This window comes from Cyprinus carpio, chromosome B21 (assembly GCF_018340385.1).
Source record: "Cyprinus carpio isolate SPL01 chromosome B21, ASM1834038v1, whole genome shotgun sequence".
Classification (NCBI taxonomy): domain Eukaryota; kingdom Metazoa; phylum Chordata; class Actinopteri; order Cypriniformes; family Cyprinidae; genus Cyprinus; species Cyprinus carpio.
Window position 1 is genome coordinate 12959394 of NC_056617.1, and position 25441 is coordinate 12984834.

General features: G+C 35.3%; 3 protein-coding genes across 3 annotated transcripts in view; 1 reads left to right on the forward strand and 2 right to left on the reverse strand.

The window, feature by feature from the left end:
* Window positions 1–13892, reverse strand: part of wwc1 (WW and C2 domain containing 1) — a 33984-nt gene extending 20092 nt beyond the window's left edge. Inside the window, exons 1-6 of the mRNA XM_042747677.1 lie at window positions 12921–13892; window positions 7823–7932; window positions 6273–6476; window positions 4631–4707; window positions 4316–4395; window positions 1631–1760 (exon numbers count right to left, since the gene is read on the reverse strand). Coding sequence (XP_042603611.1) covers window positions 1631–1760; window positions 4316–4395; window positions 4631–4707; window positions 6273–6476; window positions 7823–7932; window positions 12921–13039 — 720 coding nt within the window. The 5' untranslated portion in view covers window positions 13040–13892. The remainder of the gene's footprint in view (window positions 1–1630; window positions 1761–4315; window positions 4396–4630; window positions 4708–6272; window positions 6477–7822; window positions 7933–12920) is intronic.
* A 919-nt stretch (window positions 13893–14811) lies between these two features.
* On the forward strand, window positions 14812–18799 carry arl10 (ADP-ribosylation factor-like 10). Its single transcript, XM_019063334.2, has 4 exons — window positions 14812–15590; window positions 16526–16700; window positions 17609–17784; window positions 18183–18799. Exons 1-4 carry the CDS (start codon window positions 15453–15455, stop codon window positions 18348–18350), a joined length of 657 nt encoding a protein of 218 aa, XP_018918879.2. The 5' UTR covers window positions 14812–15452; the 3' UTR covers window positions 18351–18799.
* A 1743-nt stretch (window positions 18800–20542) lies between these two features.
* nop16 (NOP16 nucleolar protein homolog (yeast)) lies at window positions 20543–22734 on the reverse strand. The gene is made up of 5 exons (XM_019063333.2): window positions 22513–22734; window positions 21741–21849; window positions 21595–21649; window positions 21384–21490; window positions 20543–21286 (listed from the first exon to the last, which is right to left on the reverse strand). Exons 1-5 carry the CDS (start codon window positions 22617–22619, stop codon window positions 21149–21151), a joined length of 516 nt encoding a protein of 171 aa, XP_018918878.1. The 5' UTR covers window positions 22620–22734; the 3' UTR covers window positions 20543–21148.
* Between the last annotated feature and the right edge of the window lie 2707 nt (window positions 22735–25441).

The following is a 25441-nucleotide window of genomic DNA, read 5'->3' on the forward strand; positions in this document are numbered from 1 at the left end:
TGCCGACGGTGCATGGACGGCAGAAATATACTTTGACCTTTACGCGATCGGCAACCGGACGTTTTTTGCCTTATTGCAACTCTCTGTTCTGGACTTGCACAAACTGCCTTGCAATGCAACAATTCTCCAAAATGTCATTTATGTGAAAATATGAAGTCTGTTAACACCCATTAACACAGGCGCTGAAGACGGACGCACAGAGAAAAATACTGTAGCAGGCAGATCACTCACTGTTCATGATGCACATTTTTTTTTACTGTTTTTTTTTACCCAGTCATGTAAAAAGAACACATTTCAGAACACATTTTAACAACAATACCGTGAAACCGTGATATTTTTGCTTAAGGTTATCATACCATCAAAATCTCATACCAGCCCATACATACATAACACACAAGCAAACTTGACTAAATTTAAGCCTCCAGTACAACCTGATTTGTACATTACGGTAAAGACGCAAAGAGTACATAACCAAATATTTTCTTTAGGCCTACATTCAAGAGCAGTAGGTTAACAAAACATTATGCAAACAAGGAAACTTCTCACTCCGCAATGCTAGTGCAAACACTCGGATCAAACAAACGGATCCTCCCATTCACCCGTTGTCACATTATATGAATTATTATTAGAACCAAATAATAAATTTGCTTATGTTTTTATCTGAAACACATAATGTGGTGTACATTTTGGATTGAGTTGCAATCTTTTACTTCTTGAGGATACATTTGAATCAAAATTCATGACATTATGTATATGTACTGTACACTTGTCAATTTCAACTTTTTTTAAAGTTTAAGTTTCAAAATGTGTTTATTTTTATTATTTTTTAAATTTGACTGTTGTGATGCCATGAAGAAAAAAAAAAGTCTGTTAAAGGTTCACAGATAAAGATAGCATGGTAGTACTATGTACATTATGTTCAAAAGTTTAGGTCAGTAAGATTTGTTTCTTATGCTCAACAAGTCTGTATTTATCTGATTAAAAATACAGTAAAAGCAGTAATATTGTGACCCCAATCCCCCCAACACATTAACAACAAAAGTCAGACATGAATATAAAATTTGTGAAAACCTTGAAAAAGCACTTTGTCTCACAAAGTTTGAGCCTCCTGGTTCTACATGCATATACATAACTGTATTATGTCAAATATTTATACACATTTTTGTGAGGGTAAATGACAAATAATGTCAGTAAAAGTATGTATTTGTGATTGTTGTCTTCAGCGAAAAGCCCCACTTACTCAACCACTCCTATCTGCTTAAACACATTAGCTTATTATGACAATCAGACTGGCTATAATTATGCAGCGAGTAGAGCACTTCAGTGCAGTTTTTATTTGGATAGATTGTTTGCCTACTTCTCTAGTGTGTACTTAGCCATTACAGAGTATCACTGGCCTGTCTACGCTTATATGTACACCTGGAACGGAGACAAAAAATTTTCCACAATTTCTCCACGATGTCCGAATGATGAAAGAATGCAGGAATGTGTTCCCAGAACATTGTCAAGGTGTAACATTTCGACCTTTTGTGAGCTAGGCAATGTTTACATGCTTCATTCAGGGAGTCATTGCTCATAGAATATATTGAAAACTGAATTAAGGTTCAAAGAGATTGAGCTTCATTTTTACCTGCATTAGCTCCTTTTTCTCCTTCTCCCCGGAGCTGATGGCATCTTTAATGGTCTTCACTTCCTTCAGGATGGCCTGGGCTTCCTGCAGTTTGTATCCATGTGAGGCACTGGACACTTTGTGATCAATTCTGATGAAAGACAAAGTAAAACAAAAAAGGTCAATTTGCAATAATTGAGATTTAACCCAACTGTTCTTTTGAACAAGTTTCTTTTGATGATTCAGTTGAATTATTCACATTACACTCAGAATTCACTCTGAGAGACACTTTATTTGGAACCCGACATATTTTTTGTATTGTAAAATAAAACGATGATGATGATGATTACTACTACTACTAAAAAACATGAAAAAATTTTTTTTGTAAAATAAAGAATTAAGCACTTAAAATACAACATTACTATTTTTATTTTATTGAACGAACTGTCTTAATGAAACAAACTGAATCACCAACAATTTCAAACCTTTTTGCAAACCTGTTTGACCATTTAGATTATTTGAAAATCTGAGATCACTAGCTCTGAAAAGCTGAAAAAAAAAACACAGCTTGATTGCTGAAATATTACCAGAAAAAGTCATTCTCAGGTCGGTATACATCATAATCTTCATTGACATAATAGTATTTTACTTCGGCACAGGGGACTTGTGCCACTGTGAAAAGGATCTACAATGCCCCTGGGTTTTAATCTGTGAAACACCCATTGCATATATTTAATTAAAATCGCAGCCTTTTCGATTTCATAATCGCTAAGCCATAATAGTGATTCCAGTTTTATATTGATTATTTGATCAGCCCTAGAATCAGTTCATTGAAACAAACCATATGAATGAATCAATTCACAAAAACAAATCAAACTACTAACACACTTCCTGCTGTCAATCACATGCATGACTACCAAAGAATCTCTGTTTGAAAATTGTCCAAAAATGCTTCCCCATATTTGAAGCCAACTGATACCCAGAGCAATTAGCTGTGGCTACTTCCAAACCACCATAGTAGTTAAATGAGTCATCAAGAACAGTAAAATAATACAAGGATTCACTCTGTGCAAAATGTTTGCTAACCCGCAGATAGGGTGACTGTCACCCAGTCACCTGAGCGAGGCATAATGTCCCATTAACAGAGAATGCATTAACAGAGAAACTTTCTTATACATCTCTGTTGAATGCTTTGTTTGCGATTTCCTGGAATGACAAGCTTCACTAGAGGCAAGAATACAGGTGGGTGGCTCTGTTTAGCAGAAGTGGGCATGTAAAGGGAGTCATCGGTAAGTCATGTGCAGACCTGACCAACAGGTTAGTCCACATTCCTCTGGGCAAAAGAACGAAAGGGAGGCTTGTCAACAGGAATCAGCCCAGCATCTCAACGCCCTTTCACATACAAAAAGAGCCCAATCCAAAGCTTTAAGTCAAAGGCTTCCTAAAACACCCCTGCAGGGAAAATATCTTGAGCAATTAGAGGTGGGAAAACAAGGACTGAACATTTTTAAGCTCCTTATATGAAGCAGGGGATGTCAGAAGGGTCAACTAGTGATTCCGAAACAGACTGGTCTATTATTGAGGTTTGACATGTTTGTTTAGGTTATTTTTTCTGGATTCTTAATTCATGGAGCTTATCAAAGGTGCGGTCACAATAACCATTGTTAAGTAAACTTCTGGGGAAGATATCCAGTCATTTCAATAGGAATCCATGCAGTCAGGAATTTCGTGCGAGGTGAATGATTTCCGAATGAAGATTTAGAGATTCCGTTTCAAGTTGGCCATGCTGAAAATTGACCAGCAGAAAGCAGCTTGGTTTGAAAGAATCTCTATGCAAACTCTGCTTTGTACATAGCTACACTGTTAAACATTAAGACAATTCGTTTTTTCTTTGCTGTGAAAAGTTCACTGAAAGTTTGCTAATGTGCAATTATGAGTAACAGTCATTATGGTAAAACTGTCACAAAAGTCAAAATATGAGATTAGAGCCAAAATCGTTTTACAAAATGGACAGCCTCTGCCATAAACAACCAAAGATATAGTAAGTAGAAATTTTATTATTTGCATTTTAGAAGTGGTTCTCAACCTTTTTTCCACTGGGCCTCACTATGGTCCAATTGCACGTCTAACAGGCCACACGCATATCATTTACATATTATGTTTAATATTACATATTAATTATTTTACATAAAAATATTATATCTTATATTTGTTTAGTACATTTTTAAATTAATGTAAAAACTAAAATGAATTTTAAAACAAAGTTATTTTTTGCATTATAGGATTGTTTTTTCCACACAGTCAACAGAATTATTTTCCAGTTAAAACTAAAAAGCACTAGTGTAAACAGGGCCTCAGAAACAAATTGAAGTATCACCAATTTATAATCACTGGACTAGTCGACTAGCTGTTAAGACAATCCATCAACCATGATATAAAATAATATGAAATATGAACAGCGTCACACTGAGGTGGATAATGTTCTGTAAAATAGTAAAAATATCAACTTTTACAACCACAGACAAACCAAATGTGAAATTGCTCCATCACAATAAAGTGACAATGGGCTCATAAAATGCCAAGAGATAAGATGATATGTTTTTGTCTTGCACAAAGGCAAGATGGTTTTAGATTGGAATAAGTTCAAACAAGGAAGCGATCAGTTGTCTGGAACGTGATCATGCAGTGAGGTCAGGTTACACTTACTCTTTCAATGTCTCAAAGCCTTGCTCCTTATAAAGGAGTTCTTGCCTCATATAGGCCAAATCTCTCTTCAGCTTATTTACCTGAACAAAAGACATCAAGAGAGAGAAAGTGAGCATGTGAATGAATGAGACACTTGCATAATTATAAGACATCTTACATTTGGCATTAGGCGTAATCTCACTTCTTATCATCAAATCCGAAATCCATGAAGTACAGAGTGCCGCAAAGATAACACCCAATTTGTGTCTTACATAAACAAGAAAGCATTCATAGCAAATAATCAAAGGCTCCATGTTAGGTGGAAGAGCTTCTTACCCGGCTTTTTGCTGTAACAATCTCCGCTTTGAGGATTTCAGGGTCATATTTACTGCTTGATGAGGATCTGGAATTTACTGTAGGAATGATAAGAGTTCAAAGGCTTTATCTTATCTGTAAAACCACTCGGCACAGCTCTGGAATTCCGTAGTGATTTATACCAATAATAATGCTACAGACTGTGTCATAAATCTACATCCATTTTAATAGCATTTTATTTCAAATAAAAAAATTGTTTGCAAAATATGTTTGAAGAGTGAGGTCATTGCTGGTTGGGCTGCACAAATATTTTAAAGCGAATTTAAGATTGCAAAACCCCATCAATTAAGCATGAAGCTCTCACCATCTTATCTCTGCAAATGATTTGGTGGTTTTAATTTACGAATGTTCTTTGATTCTTGAGACATGGGGCAAAATGTATTTACTCTTCACACTTGATTTTCTCTTTATGTTATCAAAGTTCCTGACATAGCGAAAAATAAAAATAAAAATACTTTAAAATAGGCGTTTTGTAAAAATTTCTAAAGGGGGGAGAGGGTAAATAAAAATCGGATCTGACACATATCCTATTTCCTCCAAACTCTTTGCTGTCATTTAGTACTCATTTAGTATATTTTAACATAATTGTGTGTTTTCGTCCACTGAAGCCCTACTGGTGCACTGTCTAAAGCGACTCAGTGTATGTGTACAGCCGAACGAGCAACCTTTCAAATTATAGCCTACTTCACTGCACCGTTTAGGCGGCTTAACCCCAGGTATGTGTCGCCACATTCTCGGGTTATGATGAAGAATAAAGAAGAGAAAAGTTAATGTTCGGAAATGAAGCAGCAATATCTTCTCAGGTAAAAATTATTAGAACCGTGTTTAGGGACAAGCTGGCCATCACATTGCTCTGACCCAATCAGCCCCTTTGTATCCTATTATTTGATTCGCTCTCGTCACTTATGACAGAACAGCTAATCACGATGATCTTGTATTCTGAAAATATTATTTTATTTGCTTACATCAGAAACAGCAAATCTCTTTAAAAACTGGCTGTTGTTCTTACTACATTGCATTGTTATATTTCATAAAAGTTTTACCCACCAACTGGCGACTGACACTGTTACATATACTCGCCAACATTATTACTCGCATTTGGCGAGTGTTAATTTTAGGCCCTGTCTGTACCTTTTCCGCACTCGTTTGACTAGTGCCTGGCACTGAGCCAAAATTGGAATGCAAGTCTGAAAAGGCTCTCGTTTGATGTGGTCCTAAAGACATGCTGCATCTAAATAAATGCAATTCTTGTTCCGTGTTAAACTACAAAAACATAATTTCATAAAATACTTTCAAACCCTAAAACCGCAAAAACGTTGAATATTTTTAACACTGTTAACCTGGAAACATTAAACGCATATATTAACGTGCTAATTTTGACAGCACTATTTATAATTTTTTTTTTTTTTTCACATTGTTGACCTATAGTGCGTGACAATGTGAAAGAAGAAGAATTCTAAACATGTTAAACAGATTAATTCCCTAATACACAAACATGTTTATATCCTGTTTTATCCCATGTCTCAAGAATCAAGTGTCAAGTAGCTCATAAATAAGAACGATCTTTAAGTGACAGACACGGGAATAGAGTCGCAAGTCTTACAGCTAGTCTGTGAGGATGATTTGTCCCGCCAAGCATCATTTAGCTGCCGATATTCCTGCTGGGCCAGGTGAAGTCGCTGTTCTTTGACCTGGTAGATCTCCTTTTGGGCACTCAATGCTTCCTGAACCACATTCAGATAATCCCGCAACATGAGCTCCTGCTCCTGCTGCCACTGGGCCCGCGGATCCTCCAACTGGGTGCTCTCTGTGGAAAGGAGAGATAAAAATATCTTTAAAAAATAAATGGAATACATACACTACCATTCAAAAGTTTTGGAATCATTATGTTTTTAATGTAATTCAAATTATAAATACACTAATGTTCAAAAGTTTATGTTTTTAAAAGAAGTCACATGCGCACCAAGTCTTTATTTGATTAAAACTATAACAACAGTAATGCAATGAAAGCAATGTTTTCTGTTTTGTTTTATTTTTTTATATGTTAGTGTAATTTATTCCTGTGATGGAAAAGCTGAAGTTTCTGCATCATTGTTCCAGCTTTCAGTGTCACAAGATCCTTCCTATGCTTAACCCTAAGGTTGTGGGTTCGAGTCTCGGGCTGGCAATACCACGACTTAGGTACCCTTGAGCAAGGCACCGAACCCCCAACTGCTCCCCGGGTGCCGCAGCATAAATGGCTGCCCACTGCTCCGGGTGTGTGTTCACGGTGTGTGTGTTCACAGTGTGTGTATGCACTTTGGATGGGTTAAATGCATAGAACAAATTCAGAGTATGGGTCACCATTCTTGGCTGTATGTCACCTCACTTTTCAGAAATCATACTAATATACTGATTTGGTGCTCAAGAAACATTTCTTATTATTATTATTGTTGAAAATGGTTTTTGCTGCTAAGATTTCTATTTCAAATAAATGTTGTGCTTTTTAATTTTCTTTTTCTGAAAATTTTCAGTTTCCAAAAAAATATTAAGCGGCAAAAAAAAAAAAAAAAAAGTGTTCATCAGATGCATTATTGTTAACTAAAACCATGAACAATCATTTTCAATAAATGAAGTAAAGCTGAAATAAACAAAAAACAAAAACTTGAAAAAATAGAAATGCTCTCTTGGCAACTAACTGAAATTAAATAAAATTTAATTGAGGTAAATTACTAAAACTAATATAAAGTTAAATAGAAACTTAAAAAAAAAGAAAAACTAAACAATAAAAAAAAATAAAAAAAATCACATAAAATGATTAAAACTGCAACAAAAATTTAAACTGAAAAGCTAATTCACAATATTAATAAATTCTATAATTGTGTATAATTAATACTAAAACCACACTTAGATAGGTGTGTCCAAATGTTTCATTTAAAATAGTTAGAATAGCAAAAAACTGGCCATTTGCAACAAATTATGTACAAAGAAATTTGTTCTAGTGGTGCTTCATGAATGAGGGCCACTGAATTAACTCTGTTTTGTCTGTCAAAGCCTTGTTTTCATTTGTGTCAATTTAAATATGACACAATCTTTTTTAACCCACAGAATCACATATAAGACACTCTATACTCCGGTGCATGCGTGAGGTGGGCTGAATCTTGCTCAACTTACTGGTATTGTGGTCGACATAATAGGCTCCAATGTGGGGGTCGTAGGCCTCCTCCCATCCCACAGGCAGCTCATCTCCAATACAGTCGGCAAAAGTCAGAGGCTTAGTCTGCCTGGAAAATCAAACAGGGAATCCAACTGTCAGTCAATGGACAATCACAATTAAGACAGTGTGCTGTTGGACCTCCACACGTCATGACTATTTTCTGTGGGATGTCACTCCAGCATATCACTGAGAGTTTGAGCGTGGCACGGGCATGTGTGTGGGGGGGAGGGGTATCAGAGGAATGTCGGGCTATTCACCTCCAGTGTGCTGGCCGAGCACAATAGCCGGAAACCCAAGCCGGGCATTCCACAGATCCTGCTGACCCATCGCCTAGAGGTTTCTGAGGCAACACACTGTGGCTCTCCAAGCCCAGCGCTTTGGATCACCGTAGAGCAATGGGGACACTCACTTGGCCAAAAACAGCGACGCTAAAACTGTTATTAGCAGGCGTTCGCTAATGCTAGTAAAGTAGTCTGGCTGAACTTCAGTGGAGAGTTCTGTTGGCACTCGCTAGCTAGACTAATCAATTAAAAAGAAAGAGCTTGTGGAGATTTTAGAGTAAATTTAAAGAGCCTAGGGTAGGAGGATTATCACTAACCTGATATAAGATTGCTAATCAGGATGCGAAACAAAGGCAGCAATATTTTGAACATTTTTTTTTTTAATTAAGCTTTGAGTTAAAAAAATTAAAATGTAAAAATTTTTATTATGTAAAATAAATATTTATTATGTTTGCCCCAAATTACCCACTATACTCCTGACTCTTATCACCTACTGATAAGATAATTTCACAATAAGGTCAGCTGATTAAGGCAAACTCTATTACTTCAAATGCAATTTCAAAATGACTTAATCCTAATACATAAAAAATACATTGTACAATTATGATGCATAGTAAGCATAAAATAGTTATTGCACTATACTGAAAAATGGAAAATGTGCTATTTAAAACAATAAAATTTTTCAGGTTTCTCTGATTAACAAAATGTTTAATCGAACAGCATTTATTTTAAATAGACATTGTTGTAACATTATGTCTTTACTGTCACTTTTGATCAATTTAAAGCACCAAACACTGTATGGTACAGTAATGAGAACAACTTGCAATATTACTTTCTTGACAGTATTTGAGAGATTCAGCTGTTTATCAAAGAAAACCTAGAGATTACAGCCTGACCAATACACCTTGAACCAACCAAGCCTGGTTTAATGGTTTGACAGATGTTGCTTAAGTGCCATTTGCACAATATTATTTTACAAATATATATATATATACATACACATACATACACATACATATATATATATATATATATATATATATACATACATATATACATATATATATATATATATATATATATATACACATATATATATATATATATATATATACACATATATATATATATTTTTTTTTTTTTTTTTTTTTTTGGTCTTTCTCTCTTCTTAACCTTTTATGAGTTTTCAACCACCACAAAATATTTACGTTTGGTTTTAGGCATTGTTTTTGTACAGCGCAGGAAAGTCATATTTCCCAGTTTCAAATACTTGAACGTTCAGACTTTAGGAGGAGTATTTTCTGATGGTGTTACGTCCAGCAGCAAGGTTACGCAATGAGTTCAGCTCTGTGCTTCTCAGATTATCAGGAACATTCCACATTAATCTGATTTGTGCAGCATATTTAAAGGATTAAACCATTTTTCACAAAAAAAAAAAAAAAAAAAGTCACATTAAGCCAAACGTAATGTAAAAAAATTATTACATAAGAAATAAAATATCAAACAAAGTGGCATCTGCAAACAAATGGTTATTTTCTCAGAACTAACTTTACTTTCCTGGGCAATCTTTGCAATGACTTTTAACCGGCTGGTAAAAGTATAATATATGGAACACCTTGGAATTCTATATCTTCAGCTCCAAGGCAAGTCAAGGCAAATCATCTTACAGATGTCTGCAGTAAGTGAGCGCATGCTGTTGCCTTCCCATGTTGATTCAAGACTTTCAAAGAGGGTGAAACTGAACTAGCTCCTTTTTCATGTTATGAATAATGAAACTCTGCTGAGAGACCCCCACTGGCCTGTTCTAAATTTAACTTGGAGAAAAGAAATTTGTGTGAGACAACAAAGAACACGGCTACAGTGAGAAACACTTATCTTTTTCTCATGCCATAATTCTCCAGACTCATTGACATCTCATCTGAATGGGTGACATTAATCTCTGAGCTTAAGCCTGCATATCTGAGATCTTAAAATGGGCAAGAGCCAAGGGAACTCAAAAGCTCAAAATCCCAAAGCATGTTGTTCAGATCTGCGCATTAGAATGATTAGGAAGGAATGGAATGAATATGGTGCAATGGCCTGCTATTTTTTTTCTTTCTTTTTTTTTAATTATGTAAAACAAGAATTGCAGTAAGGTCTCCTGTTCTTTTCTTGAGGCCCTATCAAACCCTATGAAGTCAAAGACTCAGGACCCATGGTCTAATGCAAAATGACAAAGCGCGCAGTCGAGTGCAAACATAGGACATAGCTAACTGATGAGTCAGACACTTTCATTCAGCGCACTCCATAAATTCCCGAGTCATTTATGAGGCTCCAATAAGCAGCACACCGTGCTCAAGGTCCGACAATAAAAGTGTGCTGCTACACCCCGAAGATGGCCAGTCTTCTATCAGAGAGAGCGAGATAACATTCCATTTACCTGAACGCATGTTTTCAGCATGTCACACTGAGGCAAAACAAAACAGTTCCGCCCAGCGCGGTGCATGAGGGCAGGCCGCAAGAATGCTTTCTCTGCATTTATGTGGTTAGACATCAAGTTTGCAACTTTACAAATACAACAAAACTAATTATGTGACATCTGATGATTCTGAAGTTCTAATTCTATTATAAGCAGTGGATCCAAAAGTCTGAGACCACTATACTGCTTTTATTTTGCATTTTTTCTTATTTGCTTATTTGATCAAGAATTTAAGTGAAATGTCAAAAATGTACATTACATGTCTTATAGTGTTTGGTTACACAAAAATAATACATTATCCTATATTGTTTATATAGAACAATAGACATAAGAGAAAAAGGAAAGATTTAAAATTTAAATCCTGGGATTAAACCACCTCCCATGAGCATGTGCAATCTACTGTACCACAGCTAAAGTCTCTATTCTCAATGAGCTAAATAAAGGTTGTAACCATTTGTGATTGGTTTCAATTACTGATACTTTGCATGATTACAAAAATTAATGAAAATTAGGAACAAATTTAATATGTAAATTAATGACATGTAACTTAACCTCAGTCTGGCAAAACCACAAAACTGATTTAGGCCTGCAGGTACTTCCTTCTACAAAAAGTACATATTGTTGCATGTTAATATCAGGGAACCAGGAATATAACTTAAAAATAAAACACAGCTACTCAAAAAAAAATGACTACATGAAAAATATATCACTTACACTAGCCACTAATATTACACATAAATTACCCAACCAAAATTTTCTAACAGTTCCAAGCAGCACATTATTATTATTATTATTATTATTTAATGTCTGGAGGGCAATCGATGCCTCAGCAACTCCAGGCATTTGCCACAGGTAGGATGTCAAATGGGAGCTCATTACCAAGTACAGCCACTAACATTAGAACACCCTGTCAACTAACTGTTGCTCAGCAGAAAGAACCAGCCATCTGAGAGATGCATGCAGGGGGACGGAGGGAGGTGGGTCCGCTGACAGTTTTGGGTCAGGATTTGAAATATTTGTCATTTTTAATTAGCGCCTTTGATGCACCACACTGTGCAAGAAGACCAGCTGACCAGGCATGAGCGTGGAAACGTCTGTTATGCTTCAGCTTTTGTTTCTGTTTAGTTGCTCAGCTCAAAGCTGTTGAGTTTTCTGCACTATTTCAGTATAACAAAATGACACTGGAGTTAAATAGAAAAAAAAGTGGGGCTGACAAGTCAGCTTCAAATCACCCAAAAATTATGCTACACATTCTTTTCCTTCTTTTTTCTTTGGCCTTTTCTTTATAATACCACTTAAGTACAGACCACACAAAAAAAACTGTATTTTTTTCTGTGAAACACAAATGAATATATTTTATAGAGTTTTTTTGTCCACCAAAGGAAAGATTTTGGGGTCCAAAACAGCACTGGTCCCCACTGACTTTCAACGCATGGACAAAAATACAAACACACATAGAAACATTTTTTCAAAATATCTTCATTGGTGTCCCACAAAATAAAGTCATTCGTGTTTTGAACATGTTGGTGAGCAAATAAATAAAATTTTTAGGTGGAGTACCCATTTAATTTTGACCAAAAACACAGCTCTTGTAACAAATGAACAAGTGTGGAATGCACTGAAAACTATTCGACCATTCTTGTTAAAGTTTGCACAGCTCAGGTGCACTTTGAACCCGTCGTGCACCTTGACTCGCTGTGAAACAGATTTGAGGGAATCAGCTGTGGGCTGCGTTCATGCTAAGGAATGTGTCCCAGGTACTTGTTTACAACTTTCTGCCATCTTGGTTTCCTGGCTACAGGCAAACCTGTTGCACCACACAAAGGGGAAAAATATGCAGTCTGATTGCTATCACCTTTCCATTTCTGTGCACCTTGTAAATTACTACATCGGTAAAAACCAAAAGGAAGAAAGGAAAAACACACCCAGTGCACAATTTCTGAACATACCAGAGCTTGAGCCACTGGAGCTTGAAAACATTCTAATATAATCTTAGGCATTCCTGCACAGATTTTGTGTTAAAGTCCAAGAGGACTTAAATGGTAAAGCAGGCACTGATCATGGGTTCTGGATGAACAAAGCAATATTTCAACATAGAAAAAACACTGAAATGGACCCTAAAATGCATCCATTTTAGGTGCTTTGACGTGCGTATATGATTTGAGTAGTGAACGGTATTACAAAACAAAGATGATTTGAATTACCACAGATTCACTGAATCACAACTGCACATATGAGTAATGGACTCAGCATGCATCTGTATACTGAGTAAGCACCAAGTATGCATTCCCAGAACGTACAGTACTCATCACTTACCTATCCCTTGGGTCAATCCAACTGGTGGTTTGGTTTATATGGTCTATATAATAGACCTTCCCGTCAAAATCTAGGGCCTCTTCCCAACCCTCTGGCAATGGTAACTCCTTCCTTGGCATGACCAACTAGTCTCCATGTAATTTTCTCTGTAAGTCTTCTAAATTGATTTGAAAGCAAACCATGTGTTGCTTTTCATGGACTAGTCCAAATTTAAACCTAACGCATAAGAAAAGTGCCATTAATTAGCCATAGAGATGTATTCCACAAAATCCATGATACGGTTTCCAATATTCCAGTTCAGTTCCTGCAGCCTATATATTAGGCATTGTTTTCAAGAGCGAATGCTGTGAAATGAATGGATGAGGGCGTGATGCTCTGAATCGGGTAACTTTGCCGCAAGAGTTGCGCTTATGGTGAGAAACTCTTCGTTTCTTGTGCATTCTCGGTCAAGTACGCAATACATCAATCAATCATCTTTTCTGGCGGAGTCTGATGGATGGTTAACTTGCGCCAAACGTCAGAACGCGAAACTTTCAAAGGTCGTGCGCGAGAGTTTTCCTCCAAGAAAAGAAAACCAAAAGGCAATTTTAAAGTCCACAAAATTCCCTCCGAGCAGTAAAGACAGCAAACGAATTAATTCTCCAGCATTATCCTCAAGTATTTGAGCGCTTTAGAGGGTTTTTTTCGCTCAGTGTCTGCCCACCATGTTTTAGCGACAACTGTGCTAGCTTGTTAGCCCAAAAGCTCGTTATATAGCCAACGCAAACAGTTATTCCACACACATGTATTCCGTATCTGCTCGTTTTGTCGATGCATTCATATCACTTCCACAGCATTTCGGCGATTTCTTTTAAAAGTAGCGCGTTTCTTTCTCATTTGTTTCCAAATGTTGTCTTCTCCTTTAAGTGGCTGTGTGCGGTTCTTCCCCGTAGTCAAGCTCGGTCGCTATGCTGCAGTTGGAATGGATTACGTCATACAGGTGATGGCCGTAGCCCTTCTAGTAGCAGTGCACACTCAGGCTAATCATTAGGTTTTATCATTTTGTATGTTATAAATGATGGAAAGTTTTCTTCCTATTTATTACGTATGGGCGGTATTGAGGACATTTATCACATGTCCTGGAATAAAGATCAACTTTTAAGTAGATTTTTAATATTCAGTGTGTGATAATGTGATAGTAATGACATTTACCACTTTTTGGAGGGGTTGAACAAGCCCTGGAATAGTTAACATAAGAAGTAAACTTGCATATATATATATATATATATTATCAATTACTCAGTTCAATTAATACAATGCTCACAAATCATGATGTAAAATTCCCAAATAAATAAATAAATAAAAAATATACTTTAATTTAATTTCTATTGAAACGAGTATATCCTGTATATAAATATATTTGTAATTACACATTTGTAATGATAAAGTTGTTAGTACATTTAGAATATATTAACTTTAAATGTAATATTAAATAACATTACAGCTAAAAAAAATTAACTTTTAAAAAAGTGTCAAATTATTTTTTTAAATTTAACTTTATTTTTGACTCATCTTGATTGTTCTTTAAAGTGCTTGGCACGAATCTACTGATGGCAGTATTGATGACAATGATGATTTGTTATGAATTCTACACATAAATACCAAATTAATAGGAAAAGGTGCAAAATATAACATTCCCCTCAAGATTTTGAAACTTTTTATATATCTGTTAGAAAAAGAAGGATGGACAAACAAAATAAAATATGTATATAAATCAATCATATGAAAAATATGAAAATAAAACAACAAAATAGCATAAGCGGGCATCATAAACGTTGTAATAATTGATCATTTGATAATAGAATGGTTGTGTTTAAGCGTTTTTAAATCATACTTTAGACATAAAAGTTGCCTTAACGAAAATGCAAAATAATCAAGGTATTTCTATAGCTGTATGTTAATTGCTTTTCATTTTAAATCAAAGGAACCAAGGCAAATCCAGAAGTGTGCAGTTGCAGTTGTCAACGGTGCATGGGCATCTCTATCAAGAATAAAGAACATGTAAAGGAATTTGGTCAACAAGGGGAAGTCATCCTTCTCCAAATTTCAACTAAACAACGCCCTCCAACGGCGAGCAGGAGAGGATGACTTGTTAATCGATTTGAACTTTTTTTTTTTGTCTGTCTCTTTGTTAGTTTTTGTAATTTGTTTTCAAAGCAAAAATGTTTCAGTATACACCACAGTTTTAGTGTTATACACATACCACGGTACAACAATTTACAGACAGCAAATTTAAGTTGAACTGCAATTAATTATTATTTTTTTATTATTATTATTGTTATTATTATTATTTTAGGGTCTACCATGCGAAACTATGTTACCATCCTTCATTTGTAATCTCAAGACTTGACGGTTTCTCCGCCCCTTGTCTGTCACCCGCTGGAACGAAACTGGGCGCGTGCTTTTCAAAACAAGCCAGGGCGGATCACGTGCACTGGAGAGCAAAAGCGGCAGCTCGCGCACCGAATACAGCATTTGGGTTCAGGTGCGCTCATGGTTGTACTGCGTCATATCTCCGTGGCGTTCAGCGCCGCTATGGCTGCGGTCGGGACTGCGCTGTTTATCGCACTCAATCTTTTTTATAAAAGACGAGTATGGACACCAGAGTCAGACTACTACACGTTAAAAGAGGTGAGTATGAAGCGAAAGAAATAGTTTCTCTTTTTATGATACCGCCTGTCGCGCGTGACTGATAGGTAGAGACAATTGTCGAGGGAACTCTCAGTCAATTGAACTGTACGTACTGTATGTCTGTCATGACTCATGTGCATATAGATTATGCTTAAAATGTACTTTTTAAGAAATCATAGCATAGAGAAAAGTAATCCTGCTTGTCTTATCGTATCTTTATCTAATTTCTGTTCATTTGTAATGCCTTTTAATATTTCTCACTAAAAGTACAATACCCATCTGCATGAAAGCCCCCCAAAAAACTGTTGCAAACGTATTGTTTATTATCAAAAAAGAAAACGAAAACGATATTTAGAAGAACACATAGTTCCCAAGGTCATGGAATACTCGAAAATGTCATGTTATATTTTCCACGCCAGGAACAGACATTGAAATTAATAAATATATTAAAGTCATGGAAATTTCTATAGTGAATATAAATATTCAGAATTTCAGTCAGCAGCTAGGTATTAATTTTGGAAGAGATTGTTCTTTTGAGTTGGTTCATTTCAATGAATCAGTTAAACTGGTCTGAACGATTCATTAGGGAAAGATCATGAAAGTTCATTCGATAAAAAAGGATTCTTCATTTTGAACATAAAGTTACAATAATGCAAAACACATTTTTACTATGTGCCACAAAATATTATAACATTTGATGTAGAGTGCAATAGAGTAGCCAAAGTAACAGAAACCGGGTCAGTCTGTCTGTTATTACACAACTAAGACCCTAATTAATGGTGGCAAGACTCTATTTGTACGTGAAGTTGCATAATAAATTCCAGCAGCTTGCACTAAAATCCCAGCACTAGACTCTGGATAAACAGACTTTAAATCCAATTCTATTCTATTGCTCATTTCACTCCCTTTTCTTCCATGAACATGTATATATTTAGGAGGGAGGGGAGCGCAGTGAGAAGCAGGTGCTTGTTCTTGGGTTGGATGGTGCTGGTAAGAGCAGCGTTCTGCAGGGGCTGAGTGGAGCAGGCTCCAGGAGGGGCTGCAGACCCACACGCGGCTTCAACTTCATCAGCCTACACACACCTGCCTGCCAGCTGGACTTCTTGGAAAGTATGGATCAGTGCCAGACCACTCTGTTCACTTGCATACCTTTGTGAGGAAGAAGTACAATGTAGCACAATTTTAAAAAGAGTACTTTTGCAGAAAGAATGTACTTTAAAAGAATATACTTAGGCGCATACTGAATGTAATGTTTTCTGACACGTAATTGCATGTTATTTACAAATAAATTAAAATGTACTGTATTATAGTTTACATTTATATTAAATGCAACTTGAGACTGTGATCTTGAGAGTGTATTTAACCCATTCAGGTATGGTTATGTACATCTTTATTTGTCATTTTCTTACCACTTTTGTCTTGCAATATGGCTAAAGTGTTATGCTGAATGTACTGACAATCATTTATAGTAAACTATACTTTAATATAATTTCCATTGAAACTTTTATGTCCTGTATTTAAATATATTTGTAATTATACATTTGTAATGATGAAGTTGCTATTAAGTACATTTAGAATATATTAACGTAAATGTAATATCAAATAATACATTAGTTAAAATAAAATATCAAGTACTTCATTCGTGCTTTAGCATGTTAGTCAACACAAAAAGTGTACTTTTATAAAGCACTGAAATCTTTTGACATTATTACAAAATGCACTTTTTGATAAGTGTACTCTCTTAAGTGCACTTATGTCGTGTTTTATTTCATTAATATTATGTTATCTGCAAGTGTAGTTTTTTTAAATATACTTTGAAGTACACTACTAGTACACATTAAATATGATTAAGTGCACATATTTCTCATGTGGAATACTTTAATTCCTGCTCTACAAGTAATACATATTCAGTTAATGCCTTATTTATGATTTCTCATTTTAGAAAAGCCTGTTTGTCTGTCTATGGCAGTAATAACATCATACAGTTAAGTCCTATTTTGATTATCTTTTCCTATCAGTTGGAGGTGGTGAAGACTTGCGAATGTACTGGGTGGATTACCTAAGGAGAACACATATCTTGGTGTACGTGGTGGACTCCTCTGATAGAGGCCGGCTCTCTCAGGCCAAAGACGAGCTCCATCGATTACTTAAAGCAGACACTGATCTACCAGTGGTGGTCTTGGGAAACAAGCAGGTAACCAAAGGCTCAGTCCTTGGTTTAAACTTTAACCCTGTTTATAATGTTAGAAAGGCTTTATATTGATTTCCTAGATCCTAGTTAAAGGGATAGTTCACAGTAAAACTGCTTATATAAATAAAGGTTACTTGATTTGATAGTTCATCCTATTTTGAAGAGACTCATACAAAGTCACAGGGGTTTACAACAACACTGGACACTGCTGACTTTAATTGTAAAGACAAACATCAAATTAACCTTTCAGCACATCTTCATTTGTGTTTCGCAGAAGGAAGTCATATAGGTTTGGATATCCATTTTTCTCTGATGATTCATCTCTTTAATTGAGTGCCAGGCTCACTTGTTTATGTTTCAGTGTGAATCTGGACTAAAATGCTTTTTATACCCTCATCCAGGATAAGCCTGATGCTGTTACCGTCCCAGAGCTGCGTGAGGCTCTCTCACTGAGCTCAGTGGCTGATCAGAGGAAGCTTTTCCTACTGGCTGCTCAGTCAGGATCTGACGGATTAAGCAGAACCTGTGGCCTCCAAAAGTTCAAAGACCTGCTTCTGACATTGGTATGAAACCAAGCTGCCATTTGAAGGTTGGCACTACTGTGCCAGAAAGGACAGGCAAAGGGATCTTAAGGAATGAGGGAGCATTCGATGTATTGGTTTCATCCTTGAATAGTGCAAAAAGTAAGGAGCACTTGCGTCATGGCAATGCTATTGTTGAGACATTGAAGGAGTTGAACAAACACTTTTTTCTTTTTTCAAAATGACTACTGTGGGCATTATTGCTGCTAGTTACAATGTACAATATATCACTTGTCAGAAATAGGATTATTATATTTAGTATTACAAAGAGCACATTACATATGCTTTAGCTCTGCATGTGGAGTCAACTTGGCGAATCACAGAAAGAAACAGGAAATTGTGTTTTGCTTGACAATGAATATTTCTTGTACATGTTTCGCATATACCCTTCCTTTGATCTACACACACACACACACACACGTGTGTGTATGTGTATATATATATATGTATGTGTATATATATATATATATATATATATATATATATATATATATATATATATATATATATATATATATATATATATATATATATATATATGGGGCATTATACAGAAATTGAAAACTATTTTTCCAAAAAAGTTGTATGTTTGCAAATTGTATAATATTCAGGGTACACATTTCTAGTAATTGTGCAGTTAATTCTGATGTTGTATTAACAAATTTTTTTTGAATATTTTCCTCTCGTAAAATTTGTCACTATCGAAACACATAATAATTTAATTAGAAGGGTTATATTGACCTATTATACATTGAACCAAAACTATCATAACATCTATGTTGATAATTCAGTATACTTTGTTTTTGACAAAACATCCTAGTAGTGATAGTAATGATTTGGTAGCAACAACATCAAATTACAGAATTTTAACTCGCATTCTAAAACACTATTAAACGTACAAAAATTTTGTTTATTTCCCCCAAATATGTGGATTATGTGTTCCCTTTCATGTTTCAGTAGTGAAAATTCTATGGGATAACACCCCAAAAACCAAAGATGTCACTACCAAAACTCCACTAAATGTTTCGGTAGTGAAATTTTTTGATACTTTTGAACCTAGCTCAAAAATGCTAATCAGCACATGGTTAGCTAGCACAGTTCTGAGCAGTGGTATGCATATAAGAACTAAATGTTATTAACTCTTAAAAAAGGTGTTCAGTAGTGACATTCCTTAAAGTTAAACACAGAATTCTCACATTTTGAACACATTTACCTCAAAATGGTGAGACCTATCTACTCATATCTTGTAGCTATGAGAGAGGGGGACACAGGAATATTTCCTGATCATAAATTTATTAGTTAAATAAAAATCAGCCCAGAACAAATGTTTTTGTATAAAACTTCACAATTAACAAAAAAAAAACATGCAGGACATCTTTTTTTTTTTTTTGCATAAAGCCACCTCCCAATTGAAAGTACCCAATTATTATTTTATATATATTAATCTTACTAATATTTTAAATATTATTGTGGGATTCAATAGATAATACAAGAATATTAATATACATCTAAGATAAATGTGTTTTTGGTTGTGGGACAGCAGTTTGCAACAATTCTGTAGAATGGCCCATATATATATATATATATGCATGTATATACATTGTGTGTGTGTATACACATACTACACACACACACACACAATGTATGTATTATGTAAATTTGTTTTTAATTAAAATTTTAATCTTTCTTCTCTTTGGATTTTGAGGTAGAATAGAACATTCCATGAGATTAAGCCAATTTATCCATGCCAGACTGTGTTATTGACAGTGGATACCTCAGATAATTCTCTTTTCATAACTGTGATTTAGGCTTTCAGTGGAGATTTTGTTTTGAAGTTGCACAGCTGTACAAAACTATGGCCTCTTCACTGTGAAATCAGTAAGGTCTGCTTATGCAAGTGGTTTGAATTACCATCAACAAGAGCTAGTGCTATGGAGGGAGAACTATGAAATCCATCTCAAATTCAGTCTCTTGAAAAATATGGCTTAACCCAGATCTCAATGAACAAATGAAAGGCCTCTGTGAATGCAAATGCATTGTTTTTAGTCTTATAGTGAGGGTTTTGCAATGCTGATTAATCAGAACTCTTACACATTTGATAATCCTGGAGCGGAACTGTGAGGCTAATAATTTTATATAACTTGTATAAGCTGCTGGCAGATTCAGACTTCTTATTCACAAACAGTCATGCGTGTTTTATTTAGCATGTACATGTAGCACGTGACATTTCTAAGAAACAGTGATGAAGCAACAACAATGTCTACAGAAGCACTACTGCAGTGCAAATCTGTAATTATTGTGTCTTAAATCAATGTTCTGGGTTCAGCTCCATCAACAACATTTTTGGCACAATGTTGAACACAGAAAATATCTGACTTGTTGGTTTTGTGTCTCCCCCATATTAAATTTTTCCACACTAATTTGCGGAATTGACCAGCAGAATGCTGCTTGTACTGAACCCAGATTTTTTCTTTATGTTGCATTGTATTGAAGAGTTGTTTTCACTCCTGTGTATTATTTTTATTTGCCAAAACATATTAAACTTACCCATCAATAAGTCAGAATTTACAAAATGTAATTTTTATACTTCGGAAGATACTCAAGTTGCTCACCAGATTGATATACACATCATTTAAAAGTTAACATTGTTAAAGAAAGTTGTCAGAGTTGAAACAAACTGTTGAAAATCTTTTCTCTATGTATACACTCATCCTTAAGACACACTTAACAGACACAAAGGTGACATTCTGACCATCAGTTTAAGACACCAGTTCTTCGCTGTGACATCATATAGACTTCTGAGATTGCAGAGATGCAATGAACGCAGCATATTCCTTAGGATGACACCGTTTGTAAAATTCCACTTTCCGTTTAATCTGCTTTGGTGTGTCCTGATAGTAGTTTTTCTCATCCCTTGCCATTGCCTGAAATACCAATAAAACACAATCAGTTATGTGAACTATCAAAGGAGTCTTGTTTTAATGTCTGGGAGGATCATTGATATATACAGCTCTCTTTTACCTTATAATCCTCATTGTGTTCCTTCACCATGTATTGAACATATTCAGTCATGTCAGTGGAGCATGTGGTCCTGCTCTCACCACGGAGACTGGCCTCTACCTCCATTGCTGCAATTTAGACACCAAATCATATTATGCAGCTCATGAAAATATTTATAAATTTCGATAACAGATTTAAAAACCAGCTGAGAACCATTAGTTCTGATAGATACCTTCAATGACGTACGGTTTCAATACATTTGTCTCCGCTGGTTTACTTTCCATTTCCTGAAACATCGGTTAAATGCATTAGATTATCATAAGCAGAAAGGATTTGTATAAATACATTGTAACATAGTGATTGAAGCTTAGTACTTGCCTTTTTGTTTTTAATTGGAAGCATACCCTTTGTCCCAAGTGACAGCCCCATGTCTTGTAGATTCTGCTTAACTGTTTTGTGTTCATCCCAAGCCTTACGTATCTGAGGACTTTAAATCAGCCATGTTAATCAACCCATTTGAATAAAATCAACAACAGAGGTTTCAGATGACAAATGACTTTTAGAAAAATAAAATTGTACTCATACAAATATATCTCCTTGTATGTAATTTAAGAACTGCTGAATGTACATACAAGCATTTATGGTAAACTAAAATATATACTTGATGTCATTTAAACGTTTGTTATGCATTTAAATAAATGTAATTTAAATGTCTTCGCAGTTTGTAATTACAAAGTTTTTTTTAAGTTTAAACATTAACTTTAAAACTAATATCAGCACACTCCAATAAAAGGATATTAGTCAACAATAAAATATGTGTACTCTAAAGCTGGAGAAAAGATTATTAAAAAATGATTTAAATAAAGTGTACTTAAAAACCAAAACGTTTTTGTGCGTCATGTAACGTTACTCAATAGCTACACTCAAGTGGCCATTAATTATTGCATTAATACTAACCTAAATATATATATATAGTCTTTTAAGATATATGAAGTACACAAGTACGCATTTAATACAAATAAAGCGAACGGTTTTCTTTCTTTTTTTTCTTACAAGAATAGCCAGTAAAATAACAAGTAACTGTATAAAATAGGTTGTTTGTGTAGCGAGGGCCTTTTCTATTTGGCATGTAGTATGTACTTGAACTTACCAATCAATGTGCGGTTTCTCCTTTCTTCTTATCTTCTTTTTCAGCTTCTTTTTGTTTTTATTGTAATTAAATTTACTACGATTACGAGATTTTTTTATTTTACCCATTATTGTATAACACACTAGTTAACAACCGTCCTGAATCTTTACCACGCGTGTTTGAGGTCCACGGAAGCAGCGACTTCTTCTCTTCTCCTTCTTCGCTTTTATTGCGGGTAGCACCACTGTTAGGTGCATTATCGCCACCTGCTGTATTGGAGTGTAGACCAGTGTTTACCCTTTCATAAAGCGACTTCTTCTCCAAGGAGAAAACAAATCGACATAATTCTACATCGCCACCTGTCGGAAAGAAGTGTACAGTAAATGTTCATAACAAAGAAAGAGGCAAACTTTGTCAGATAAGTGATAGTGAAATATTTAGGTGTAATCGCTATAGAGATTGCTAAGACATGTGACCAACTGGGCGGCAACGTCATCAGAACGCAAAGAATTATGGGTATGTTTGGCCAGTTTACATGGGTTGGCATAACAGGCTAGTGTTCTGGCATGAAAATAATGAAATATTAGCGTGAAAAACCAGAATATAATCGTACAAAATGCAGCGGACTAAAGAAAACATTGTCGTACCATACCGCCTAAAACTAAATCCTAATGCAAAGACGAGATATGACGAGAAAAAAAGGGAATCAAAAGACTGGATCCTTACGAGCAGAGCGACTGGTCAAGGGACGTCAAACTGTTGCCCAACTTCCAGCACCCATATATTTACAACTACATGATACTAAGTGTTAGTGCATACACACACGAAGTTTTCTATGGACTTTTTAATAATGTAAATGTATTCATCTAAATGTGTTTACATGTTAAATATGTAAAGAAACTGAAATTAAGTTGGATTGTTACTACTATTTAAGTTATGTAATTGTGTTTGCAACCAAAGAACACTGATTTTGCACAATTCTTCCTTAATACAGATAAAGGAGGCAGAATTTCATTCGGTCTTTGTGTATTTTATTTACAGACATGGCTAAAAATCATTACATGTGAGAAGAGACATTACAAAATATTTTGGAAAACAATAAACATTTACATATTAGATGTGAGCATGGTATATAATTCTCCAAAAAGGCTTGAACCGGTCTGTGTTCGTAGCTTTGACCTCAGTATGGACGAGGTACAGAGAAGGGGTCCAGTCAGGATCACACTCCAACATTTCATAGGCAGGTTTGCCTGCAAACACAGTCACCAAATAAATTGCTATGTAGCCTAGATGTACAACATTTAAAACTTATTAACGTTACGCTTTAGTACGTTGGTAACTTAAGCTAATGGTCTGGTTAAGTCAAACAAAACACGCTGGTTTTTGCCCACAACATAACATTTACAGAGAGTAATTGTAACTTACCTTTGTGAAAATGCTTTGAACACACCATCGTGTGTGGTGGAGTGTTTATCGAAGGTAATCTTGGGCTCCTTACTGCTGCTATCAATGCCATTCGTCAACTATTTGTCACCTCTGAAACATGGCTTGTACTATTATTTTTCCACGCTGGAAAACGATAAAAGGATATTCCGTTCTTAAGCTTTACGCCACTTCTATTCCAGTTTATAGCGTTCTTCCCTCCATGCATAGAAGTCTGGCGCGTTATGTTTGTGCCGCGGTTTCCCAAAATGCTTTGCGTTTACCACTGGGAATACGTCATGATGACGACACATTAGCAATCTCTATTAGAAAAGGCAGGTCAACAGCGCTAAGAACATTAAACGGGTTGTTCAGACTAGACTTTAGGTTACACTTATAGAAGCAGCATTTCATGAAAACACGTTTTATAATTCAGATGTTTTTCAACACACACTTCATACTTTACAGCGTACCAAAAATGTTGTTGATGATGATGATTAAATTTATATTTAGATTATTAGCTTTTAATAATCAGTTTAACAGTTCTACCTCTAGATGGTGCTATAAACTAAGCATTGCAAAACTCACAAGTAAGCAGTTTTATTTCGTTTGCATTGATCATCTGCAGTTCATGTAAAGACAAGTTCAAAGTTGCACATGGTATGTGCTGTGGCACGCCATATGTCTGAAAAATGTGCATCTGTTTATCATCAAAGAAAAGACATGACAGACACTGATAAATAGACAGCGACCGGCTTATAAACAACGATATATTGTTATAATACTAGACCGTATAATAAACAGTTTATGCGGGATTGGTAAACATTAAAACGAGTACAAAGATCATAGCTTTTGTTAAACTAGCAGTCTGGGTTGTGACAATGAAAGCTACTATGGCGAAGACTGCTGGTCATGAATATTAAACAGATCACGTGATTCTTTTATAAATTGTTTGATTTTTTACTACACAAAGCACACGTAAAATAATTTTCAGGACAACAATAATGACTATCACAGTTACTGTAAATATTACTATTTATATACAGAACAAAACATATAAAACACAATAAAAAATAAATAAATCCATTCATACACAAATTAAACATACTAAAACATTTTTTTTCCGTAATATAAAAAAAAAATATTTACCTTATGAAATTAAGAAACCACATATTATCTGTCTGATCTGTTACTATAATAACAAATGATAGACGTTAGATTAAAGGACAAGGTCATTTGTGAAACCTTTAAGAAATAAGAGCACAAATCAGATAGGAATTATACAGAGATATTAACAAGAAGCACTACCTAATGTCAGCATAATCTTATAAATATTCATGAGCTGAGCTTGGGCCATAGCAGAGCATACGGCTCTGGGCCATAGGACCGTTCAAGCGGGACGCTCGAGGTTGGTTACCAAGCAACGTCAGCATGTCTCATTAATATGCATGAGCTCTGGCTTTGCCATAGTAGGCTCTACGATCGACGTATGTCTGAACCTTCTGGGCGGGGAATCAGAAGAGCGAAA

Coding starts and splice junctions, on each gene's coding strand:
- nop16 (XM_019063333.2), bottom strand. CDS start 22,619: ATGGGTAAAATAAAAAAATCTCGTAATCGTAGTAAATTTAATTACAAT. Junction 21,650..21,740: donor TTCCAATTAAAAACAAAAAG/GCAAGTACTAAG, acceptor CCGATGTTTCAG/GAAATGGAAAGTAAACCAGC. Junction 21,491..21,594: donor GAAACCGTACGTCATTGAAG/GTATCTATCAGA, acceptor TCTAAATTGCAG/CAATGGAGGTAGAGGCCAGT.
- arl10 (XM_019063334.2), top strand. CDS start 15,453: ATGGTTGTACTGCGTCATATCTCCGTGGCGTTCAGCGCCGCTATGGCT. Junction 15,591..16,525: donor ACTACTACACGTTAAAAGAG/GTGAGTATGAAG, acceptor GTATATATTTAG/GAGGGAGGGGAGCGCAGTGA. Junction 17,785..18,182: donor TGGTCTTGGGAAACAAGCAG/GTAACCAAAGGC, acceptor ACCCTCATCCAG/GATAAGCCTGATGCTGTTAC.